Source organism: Mastacembelus armatus, chromosome 19 (assembly GCF_900324485.2).
Source record: "Mastacembelus armatus chromosome 19, fMasArm1.2, whole genome shotgun sequence".
Taxonomy (NCBI): domain Eukaryota; kingdom Metazoa; phylum Chordata; class Actinopteri; order Synbranchiformes; family Mastacembelidae; genus Mastacembelus; species Mastacembelus armatus.
Window position 1 is genome coordinate 17,768,893 of NC_046651.1, and position 10,967 is coordinate 17,779,859.

A 10,967-nucleotide genomic window follows, 5' to 3' on the forward strand; every position below is an offset into this window, starting at 1 on the left:
AAAAATATATGAATGAACTTTAATGTAGCTCTAATGTTTTTTATTATTTTTTTTTTATTCGTTTCGTTTTCTCTCTGTTGTTGCTGTGATTGTGCAGAGCATTTAATACGTGAATCCAAACGAAAGAGAAAAGCCAGTTCGAGTCCAGGTTGTGGGTGTTTCCGTCTTTAGAGCCCTGCTGAGCGGATCCAGCAGAGACCACCAGTCTGTCCGAGACCGTCATCACAATGGAGCGATAAACGCTACGGACTGGGGCGATGTTCAGGTAAAAATTAATCTTTATCGTGTCTTTTCTTGTGTCTGTGGTGGAGAAGCAGTAACAGTGAAACAGTACCGGCTGTAGGTTTCATTATCGGCCGGTGACGGGTCGTTTTTTTCGGTTGCCGGTTTGTTTGCACGCCCAGTTCTGAGCTCAGCATCATCTCGGTGTTTGCAGCCGCTGTTACTCGTCATGTCTGGTCCTTTTTATGTTATAATCCAAACCCGATGGTTTAATTTAGTGTATTTTTAGTGCCCGCATGAAATGATATTATGAGAAGATGGAGGTTGTGGCTGTCCAGCAGGGTCACGGCTCTTACCTATGGATTTAATCATCAGACTTTCTAATCTAGTTATCACTAATTAGACACAGTGTGTAAGTCAGTGAACGTGTTCCTTTGTTGTTTGACTCCACAGGTCAACACGGAGCTCATGCAGTTTACATCAAGGAGAAATGGTTTTCATGTTATTTCATGGAAGAAGCGTCCAGGCCCCTTCATGATGCCTCTGAGGCTGAAGTGTGATGTCAGGGATTTATTTTAGTTGGACATGTCTGTTCAGTGTGACCCTGGAGGTTATTTCATGTTGACTTTGTCCTGTCTGTGTTTTCCTCTGAGCTAAATTTCTCTTTACCTTCCTAATCTGTGGCAGAGCAAAGACATGGCCACCCGTTATTTTATACGTATGTTTTCTATTAATTCTTCAGACTCCATTGTGCTTAATTAGCTGAGAACTAACTGGCAATAATCTTCATAACTGATTCATTTGTTTTAAGCCACAAAGGCAAAAAGTTTTCATGTGCCAGTGAGTATTTGCTAGTTTTCCAACATATTTAGGATTCTGACAACAAAAGCAGACATGTATTAACCTTTTAGCAGCAGAGATATTCATGTTACTAACAAACACTGTCATGTTAAGAGGCTGAAAGTACAGAACATTTTTGGCTTCGTACATTCAGAGCAGCTGCTGATTCATTTCTTCATTGGCTCACTGGGTGTGAGCGTCTCTGTAGCCTCCTTAAGTCACAGTGAGTTTATTTAATGGAGACTCATACGTGACAACAACTTTCTAAAATGTTTAATCTCTGGTCGTGTTTCTGCTGCAGCTACAGGCCGTTCGACTCCAGCCTTCACTCTAATTATGAATCAGTGTGATGAAAACTGTGGCAAGGCATCTGTCTTGTAGAAGGCCAGTGGGGTCGTATTCAGGCGGGTCTAAGATGTGTTTAATCTTGTGTGAAGTTATTCACCACGGTGAAAATGGTGTTTTCTCTGCAAGCACATTTTAGAAACGTGGATGCAGAGTATGTGGTTCAGTGCAGAGCCTGCTCCTCTGGGCGTCTGCACCGAGCCTTTCTGACGATTCATCCTCAGCTCAGCCTTCGTAAACCTATTTCTCACTTGATGGCGTTTCTCCAGACATTTGCTGACTTGGCTCATAGATGAGTCAGATAACATGAGACCCAAAAAAAAAAAAAGAGGGTTTTTTTTTTTTTTTAGTTGTTGCTGTGATGCATTCGATGACATTAAAATCATCAGCTCAGGCAGCTTGTTGCAGCAGATGTGATGCTCTAAACTTTCCGCTTTCATCCCCCTGTAATCACTCGAGTTTCCTAATCCCTTCCTCCGCAGATCGGTTTGACATGGACACGGATATGACACCTAAATTCTCCTCCAAAGATGAGGAAATTGACTTCTGGAAGTCTCTGTCCCTCAAGTACAAGAAGGGGTATGTAACTGCTTTATACCTTATTACTGGACTGTGTGAGGTAAAGTTACAGCATTTTGTCTGTTTTTCATAATTGAAAATATAAGTTTGTTCTACGTTTTACAGGTTCTGAGGAAGTTAGGTGTTTGCTTGTCTTTGTCCTCGCTAACTACGTGGCCAAAAGTATGCAGACACCACTGTGTATATATTGTGTGTACTTTGAAAGGGGGCCTTTGTTTCATTGTTCGTGCAAAGCTCTAATTTAAAGAACAGGACACAATAAAAAGACATTTCTGAGAACAGTGGCTCCAGGCACGTGTAGGAATTTGTGTCACATACTGAGTAGGACTGAATATTTGGGGCCACTTTAATGAAACTGTGAGAATAAAATCGAGATGTTGAGGATCAATTGAGCAAAGTCCTAACGTTCCCTGTATTTCTGGGCTCGTAGAGTGAGAGTGATGGCAGGTTTCAGTTTTTATCTTGGAATCACAGATCATGTGACTATTGTACCATCTCTTTGTGTCTGTGGGAACAGCAGCTCTCCACTGCAGCAATATTCACTTCAGGAATGTTTGCTCTTCCTTCTTGTTCTTGAGTTTCAGTTTTTCATCCTCACACCTGCAGTTAAAACCCCATGTTTGTACTTTGGAACCAGTTTATTGCGAGACCAGCAGTGAAAGCTCCAACTCTGGTTTTCCCACAGCGACGGCTCATATTTCACATCTAACACAAAAGGTTCATGTGTGCCTTTGTTCGAGTCCGGTTCTGTTGTGGTACATTTCAGCTAAAATGGTCTGTGCCAGGCTGATGAAATCTCTAAAACAGGCTCAGGGCTTCACCCAGTTGTGTTTGAGTCTCTGGACAATGAGTCTCATTCAAAGGCTGCGTACGTTCTGTTTGTGTGTGGTTTGTCCTCTATGTACATTAGAAATATCAAAGTGAGTCATGTTCTGTGGAGTGGACTGTTCACGTGCACGTGAGTGATTTGAATACAGGGTAATAAGTGTGAAGAGGAAGAACCAGTGTGCAAATGTGGATCATGTGCAGCCAGTTTAAAACACAGCCTGGCTGAGCGACGCCTCAGTATCTAGTGGGCTGAGCCCAAAGGTGGTAAATGGGTTTTCTGGCTCTGTGCCACTTACAGCACTTAGCCCACATCAGTAGGTCAGTCCATTTTTAGAGAGAGTTGTGTGTGTGTGTGTGTGCAGCCATGGTGGCACCAACACACACTTATATAACTGCCTGTTGTGATCACATGTTCTGATTGTAACGAATGACCGCTCTCCATGAAAACATGACATATCAGTCCTGTTTACTATGTGCATGTAAATCCCTTGTTGACATGTGCCAGCAGATCTCTGGAAGGTCAAGTTTGTTGTGTTAGTGGTTTTCCTCCAGGGATGATGCTGATATCTGTCTCTGTTTGAGTAAAACACACAAACACTGGATGGACTGCTGGAAATGTTAATTTTTACATTCAGGTCCAAATCCGGAGGCAGACGCACCAGAGGATGAAAATGTCTATTTGTTTAACACTTACAGGATAAAACCAGTGAGACTCAGTCTTTTTGTTACAGTCAGCAAATTTACTGAAAAGTGCAAAACCAGCATCATGTCAGTCTGACAGTTTCAGACCTCCTGCTCTCCCTAAGCAGCCTGTTCTCCGTTTCCTTCTCCTGAAACAGCCGTGCACCGTGACGTTACATAAAAAGTCAGAGGATCATAAAAGTGATTAGGATTCATCATGTAGACGCAGAGGAAAAACTATCAAATGCTTGTTGAGATATTTTAGGTGGAACCAAAGTGGTGGACTGGCATCCACAGCTCCACCTCCAGTCATGTCCTAAAACAGCTGCACACCACAGCAGACAGAAATGTGAGCAGACGTGTTGGGGACTATTTTTAGCAGCGGATTAATATGTATTTGGTCTCTAGTGAGTATTTCCTGCAGCAGGACAGTGTAAGTTGGACGGAGTCGGAATAAACTACAGTGTGTGTTCATGTTGATGGAGGAACATCTCAGGACAGTACTTGTCAACAGGATCAGTCCATTACTGGTTTTGGTCTTTTAAGGGATTTGTTTTCTGTGAGGCTGAATCCAAACTGGAGTGAAATCCTTAAACTGAAAAGTCCTAAAATCTTCACTGCACTGTGCTAAATGTGATAATGTGATTATTTCATTCATCCATTTGTTTTAACTCCTACTGTGCAACGAGTGTTACAGCCTTAATTGTAGACTTTAATCCTCTTTAATTTATTATTTATTAATGTGATTACATCGGAGTTTACTGACCATGAAGAGCTGGAATCTTTAAATATTCATTCACAGACTTCATGTAGAGCATGGCCCAGTTCCTGCTGTTTGCAGCTGGATGTGGGTAGTCGCGCTGTGATGGTTATAAATCCTCTAAACCAGCCACTCTGCAGCGCGGGTCACACAACATGTGAACATCAGCTCTGAGTTTGGGGAATTGTATCTGGGTCAGTGCGCCAGCAGCCACACGGAGGAAAGTGAAGATGAAAAATAAGAAAATGTGGTTCTACAGTAGCAAGCACTTTTCTAAGAGAACCGGCTGATGTGTCTTGCTGAGCGACCTCTTTCTGTCTCGACTTGTCGTCTAATGTCCTCTCTCTTGTCGGCCTGCAGCTGCCAGGAGGCTCAGGAGGAGCTGCTGGAGTTTCAGGAGGGGAGCAGGGAGCTGGAGGCTGAGCTGGAAGCACAGCTGGGCCAGGCCGAGCATCGTATAAAGGACCTGCAGGCTGAGAACCAGAGACTCAAGAATGAGGTTGAAACACTGAAGGTAACTCCAGGTGTAAAGATCTGCCCCCTGACCTCTTCCCTGATGTTAATATTTAATGTTGGCCCTGTTTTATCTTTGCTGTCCTTGATTCAGACTCTTGGGAATAAAAAGTAAAGTCACGTTGTCTCTGGGTGAGACTGCAGCTTTGCTTCTTGTTTGAATCCCATCTGCAGAGGCCTGTAATCAAACCTCAGCCCATGCAGAACAGCAGAAAGGATGGTCATCTGCCCTGTGGAAAAAACAGCAGATGAGTGTCTCCTTTCTTAACTGTGAAAGCTGTGTCCTCAGTGAGGAGCAGAGATGGGAGAGCTGGTGAATCCATGTCCAATCTAAATGGTAATCTCCCTTCAGGGAAGTGCTGAGGTTTCTCTGTCGGACTCATAAATAATGCATCAGACTCTTATTCTCGCTTCATAATTATTAAAAGGCAGGTGGCACATTTCTGAGTTTGTGTCTCTGGCAGGGCTGAGACATTTGTGCCAACAGGTCTGACAGGTTTTACTTTTCTAAAGAAGAAACAAAACATAACATGGGAAATGAGGTTTACTCATGTAATGTTGTGCTTTCTGATGATGATTCGGTCGATTTGAGGCTTTAAATCAGAAAGACACTGCACAGAGGAGACATGTTTGTCTTTTTCTGAAATGTTTTACATGTTCACCTACATCTGCACTTGTTAATGTCATGGATCCATGTTTTTTTGTAAGATAATTAATCTTTTATTGTCTTCATTGTATCCCTCATTGTTCAGCTGTGACTCTGTAATTTCCTATTTAGCAAACTCAACATTCAAAAAACATCCTGACAATTTAAAAATTTCACATGGCAGAATTTGAAATACAAACCTTTTCCCAGAAAGCAAACATATGAAAGAAATGAGAAGACAACAGGTCATCAAACATTTCAGACTGGCTACGGTTCGTTCAGCAGCAGCAGATATAGGTCAGACCTGCAGACAGACCACATTTATCACTCTGATTGTCTGGTGCTGAGCTGGTGGATATATAGGTCAACAGTGGAGAGGTTCTGTGTGTCCTCATGAACGTGTCGGCAGATTAAATCCATGTCATCAGTGTGTCCCGCCCGTCTTCATCGTGTCCTGTTTGCCCTCTGGTCCCCCCTCAGGAGAAGCTGGAGCAGCAGTACTCTCAGAGCTACAAGCAGATCTCCGTGCTAGAGGACGACCTCGGACAAACCCGCAGCATCAAGGAGCAGCTGCACAAATACGTGCGAGAGCTCGAACAGTCCAACGACGACTTGGAAAGAGCCAAAAGGTCTATCTGAGCTCCACACGCTCGCTAGTTAGAATCACATCCTTTCTTTCCGTTCTTCTTCTTCTTCTCCTCTAAGAGTTTGATGTTTTTAGGCTAAAATATAAATGAGACCGTGGTGGAAACAAACTTATACTAAACCTGAAACCACGTTTCCCCATTGAACAAGTTGGTCCCTGTTTAATCTAAATGTAAATGTACGAGAGATGCTATTGTCACAGTTAACAAATTGAATGGATTGAAATCAATGCTGCAGCTGCACCAGCCTGAGATATTGATCCCTTATTAGAACTTGGATATTCATCCATAATCAAATAGGACATTTAGGGGACATGACCATGTTCGTATGAACGTAAAGTTGTTGGACTGTGATTTTTGATGTTCTCACTGTCAGAGCTACCATCGTGTCTCTGGAGAACTTTGAGCAGCGTCTGAACCAGGCCATCGAGAGGAACGCCTTCCTGGAGAGCGAGCTGGACGAGAAGGAGTCGCTTCTGGTCTCTGTGCAGAGACTAAAGGATGAGGCCAGAGGTGATTATTGATCAGATTTGACATTTAATCCATGCTGTCGCTCACCGCTCCATGTTGTTAACATGGAGACATGCATGTCTCTCTGTTCTTCTCTGATTCTTTGCTCTGTGTAAGTGCACGGCTCTTTATTGTGTGTTCTCTGCAGACCTGCGTCAGGAGCTGGCCGTACGAGAGAGGCAGGCAGATGTAAGCAGGATGTCGGCTCCAAGCTCGCCCACGCAGGACAATGTGAAGATGGACTCTGCGGTGCAGGCGTCCCTGTCCCTCCCCGCCACCCCGCTGAGCAAAGGTCTGGACAACGCCTTTGCCAACCCGACAGGTATCTGCAGCCCGTCTTCCCTTTGCTGCATTTTTTTCTCATTATGCAAGTTCAGACGGAGAAATCAAAGCTGTTCTTAGTTTAAACCCCTTTAATTCTGCTGTTTTTGTTTTCATGTAAGGGCACATCTGCAGGTCAGGAACAAAATACATTCCTCCACTGACGGGGTGTGGCATAAAAAATCCAATGTCAGACACACAGGTGGTTAAAAATATCCTTGGACTAATAGACATAAAGCACGTATCCAAAATGTATTTGCACTTCATAGCTTGTGTTTTTCTTAGACCATATTTATTTAAAGCTTTTTATTCTGTGCGATGGACCACAGTGAAAGGTGGAGTCAAATGTGCAGCTTTTATCAGCTCCACAAAGCATTTCAGCATCTTTTGGCTCATGGTTTGGGTTTTATGGCCTGCGGCTTTGCTGCCACTCACTCACACACTCGGTGGTGTAGTTTGGCAGAGAAATCCTAAAAACCCACAGGACACAACCTGCTCAGCGGCAAACAGCAGAGAGACACAGACGCCGGCTGATGAAACATGGTGGAGCATTTAGCAGCTGAAGAGCCAGAGATTTCCCTCAGGAGGTAGAAGGAGTGTTGGACTGATTCGTCAAGCGTGACCAGAATTTCCATGAACAAAAAGTCTGATAGTTTGATCAGTGTTTAGTTTTTAAAGTTTGGTTTTAGTTACTTCCTGTAGGTTTAACCTGTCAGTTGAATCACATCCTGTTTACATTTTGCTGCTGAACATAAACGAATATTTCTCCAAACATTTATGTGAATTGGCCAAATGTTAAAAAGTGAAAGTGTTGATGTCACATATTTAGGGGATATTCCCACAGTGGAATGAGGAAAGTTCCTGCTGCTGACAGTCCCACAGTGCAGTTTACCACATTTTATAGCTGCACAGAATAAATTCAGCTTATGTCACTGCTGACTGTTAATGAATGCATCTCTTCAATCCGTTGCTTTCCTCCCTCCTGTCCAGTGCTGTCAAATGGCTACGGCAGCAACTCTCCGCTGACTCCCTCTGCCAGGATATCAGCTCTCAACATCGTCAGTGATTTACTCCGGAAAGTCGGGGTGAGTCAGTCCTCACTTGTTTCAGTTTGTCAGGTCTGACGTCTCTCCAGACCGAAGGGAATTTGATCATCTTGTGTTTTTCTGTCCCCCGCAGGCCCTGGAGTCTAAACTCGCCGCTTGCAGGAACTTTGCCAAGGACCAGAAAGCTCGGAAGGCGCTCGCGCTCGACAACAGCAACGTGCTCAATGCAAACACAACCAACTACCCGCAGGCGCTGCATACGTCCTATTTTGACAAAGCGTGAGTGACACCTGAGGAATCCTGTGAAGCTGCAACTGAATTGTTGTCTGATGTGCTGACTGGATGTTACTGTGGTGAAGAGTGTGAAGTAGTGGAGGAGAATCTGAGCCCTGTGTGTGGTTTTTGTTTTTCTCCCAGCAGGACAGAGATGGTGACGTTCCCTGCACTGATTCTGGGTAACTGCAGCTCGTGTTAGCTGAGTGTGTTGGGCTGCATGCTGCTGACGTTAACAGGCTCATGTAGAACTAACAGAAATAACCAGGAGCCTTTGTAGTTAACTAATCAGTGGTGGTGGGTTGAAAATTCTCGGTTGCCTTTTAATTAACTCGAAGCTGATTTCACAGATGGTTTTGTTGTTTATCTTTTGTGTTTTTGTTGCCAGAGACCTCGAGGAAGTGAGATTAGTGGACACTTCCTGTGCTGGTCATTATTTACTGCTTTTCAGGACTCAGTGGTGCTCCTGTCATTTAAATCTGGATCAGTTGTTTTATTTGAAAGCAGCTCTCTTGAGTTCTCCTGTGTTTTACTGCTTTCACCAACATTTATACTTATTTGGGAACCAGTGTGAAGAAGGGAGAAAAATGAAAGCAAGAGCCCATAGAAGCTCATGAAATGAGCTGTTGTATTGTCAGCGGCAGGTTAAAGCAGGTGCTGTCAGTGTTTCTGCTATGACCCAACAGAAAAGGCAGCGTTTGCATTTGGTTTCAGCTTGGCTCACCTTCAGTCCCAGCTGAAAACGTTTAAATCCAACTTTCTGAACTTTAGCCCCAAACCACAGCTCTGGATTTAATACTGATGCTGATGACTGAACAGTTTGGTTTATTTTGATGAAACCTGACTGGGCTGAAGTGTCAGAACAATAAAAACACTGGTACTGACACAGAAACTCAGGTATTGTCCTGGCAGAGATTTTAAGCCTCAGCTTGACAGTTAGCTTTGATTCACTGTGTATTTTTGTTCATTGTCCGCTGAACAGGCGCAGAAGAAACCAGTCAAACCAGTCAGTCAGGCTCTTCCTACTAATACGATCCAACTTCCTTCCACGTTTCTGCATTTCCTGCATAGTTTCAGTTTTGAAAACATGGGCGTCACTGTAACGTGTGTGAGTGTGAGTGTGAGTGTGAGTGTGAGTGTGAGTGAGTGAGTGAGAGAGAGAGAGAGAGAGAGAGAGAGAGAGAGAGAGAGAGAGAGAGAGGAGAGAGAGAGAGAGAGAGAGAGAGAGAGAGAGAGAGAGAGAGAGAGAGAGAGAGAGAGAGAGAGAGAGAGAGAGAGAGAGAGAGAGAGAGAGAGAGAGAGAGAGAGAGAGAGAGAGAGACTGTTTTAGTTGGTAAGGCACAGAAACAGTCAGAATTCACTAGAACTTAAGAGATACTGATTAGTCCTAATTTTGAAGTGAGCTATTGAAATGTTTTGACTTTTGACACATCATAATTTCACAATAATGGATCTTTGGTTTACTATTTAATATCTTCAGTCATTTCTTTTTCCAGACATATTTGCTTCTTTTATTTTTCTACTTTAAGGTGAGAATGTGCATCATTTAACAAACAAAAGTTGACGTTGATGTTAAATATTGAAAAATCCCAAAATGAGAGAAAGGATCAGACATAATGTCACAAAACTGACCCAGTGATTAATTCAGCTTTTTATTTGCAACAGAGAGACTGAGTTCAGAACACGCGTCACTGTAGTCCAGCATGTCGTCCAAATTACATAAGTATTTTCCTTGATTAAGTAAGAAAACATAAATGATGTTTGTTCTCATTCAGTCAGTATCTGGTGCTGGTTGGTTCTTGGGTTCGTCCACATTGTGCTTCATTTGCAGTAAATTCAGTCTGTTTAGACGTTTAATTGTTTCTGTTTTTGCAGCAGGACCGTGAACGGACGGCAGCCTGGTCCCCTCACAGCCATCACCGCCCCCCCGGCTGCCTCCTCCACAGGCTTAGTGCCCCTGGCTGTGTGATTTTAACTCCTGACCATCTCAGCCGCCCTGCAGAAACACATCTGAGAAGAGTCCAGAGAAGAGGGAACACAAATAGTACACAATAGTGTAAACCTTTGTTGTTCTCGTCTTCTCTCTGCCTGTTGTTCTGACTCGACTCTCGTGCTTCGTTCCTGCTGTAAATATCGGTATATTTTCTGTGTTACTGTATCTGCTGTTTGCTCATGGTGAGGCCCCGTCTGCTCTCGACACATTTAAAGATTCGCCCCCTGACTTATGAGCTGACTTCATCTAAAAAAGATGCAGGTGGTTTCTTAAATTATTACATATTTTTTTTCCATTTAATGTGTTTTTGCCACTGACTTTTTCCAGCAATAACCTCAAGTGAAGGAGATTTTTGTGGTCAGACACATCCACCCCTGAAACCATGAATGGAGAATAGGAATAGGAAATAGAAGGTTGACACATGTGCAGATGTCTCGATGAATTATTGATTTTTCCAAAAGTCCAACACCTGAGGCTTTAATGTTTTAAAGATCAGGAGTCGTGTGATTTTAGTTTTTACCCTTGAAATCTGGTCCCAGAGCCCTTTTTTTTAAAAAAAAGAAAGAAAAGAAAATGGGAAGCGGAGTCTTTGTGTCATTGTGGTGAGTCAAACCATCTGTCTTCTGAGCTATGTGACATGATGTGTACAATATTGGTCATATTGATCGTTACTTTTTGGCAGCCAGTTAAGAGGTGTGGTCAGTGTTCACACCAGTGGCGTTCACTGGCGTTCTTATTCTGTTTATCCTGTTAAGATTTTGGCATT

At 43.3% G+C, this 10,967-nt stretch overlaps 1 protein-coding gene across 4 annotated transcripts; it reads left to right on the forward strand.

Annotated features, from left to right (window-relative positions):
• Nucleotides 1-126: 126 nt before the first annotated feature.
• Nucleotides 127-10,749, forward strand: LOC113136025 (nuclear distribution protein nudE-like 1-B). 4 transcript variants are annotated; one of them, XM_026316475.1, is made up of 10 exons: nucleotides 127-265; nucleotides 1,890-1,986; nucleotides 4,616-4,769; nucleotides 5,895-6,043; nucleotides 6,435-6,571; nucleotides 6,717-6,890; nucleotides 7,880-7,974; nucleotides 8,069-8,214; nucleotides 8,356-8,390; nucleotides 10,084-10,749. In XM_026316475.1, exons 2-10 carry the CDS (start codon nucleotides 1,901-1,903, stop codon nucleotides 10,092-10,094), a joined length of 987 nt encoding a protein of 328 aa, XP_026172260.1. In that variant the 5' UTR covers nucleotides 127-265; nucleotides 1,890-1,900; the 3' UTR covers nucleotides 10,095-10,749. The 4 variants fall into 4 exon arrangements, with proteins under 4 accessions (XP_026172260.1, XP_026172261.1, XP_026172258.1 ...); XM_026316476.1 differs by having other exon boundaries at nucleotides 10,087-10,749; XM_026316473.1 differs by lacking the exon at nucleotides 8,356-8,390.
• The last annotated feature ends 218 nt before the right edge of the window (nucleotides 10,750-10,967 follow it).

Coding starts and splice junctions, on each gene's coding strand:
- LOC113136025 (XM_026316473.1), top strand. CDS start 1,901: ATGGACACGGATATGACACCTAAATTCTCCTCCAAAGATGAGGAAATT. Junction 1,987..4,615: donor TCCCTCAAGTACAAGAAGGG/GTATGTAACTGC, acceptor GTCGGCCTGCAG/CTGCCAGGAGGCTCAGGAGG. Junction 6,044..6,434: donor GACTTGGAAAGAGCCAAAAG/GTCTATCTGAGC, acceptor TCTCACTGTCAG/AGCTACCATCGTGTCTCTGG.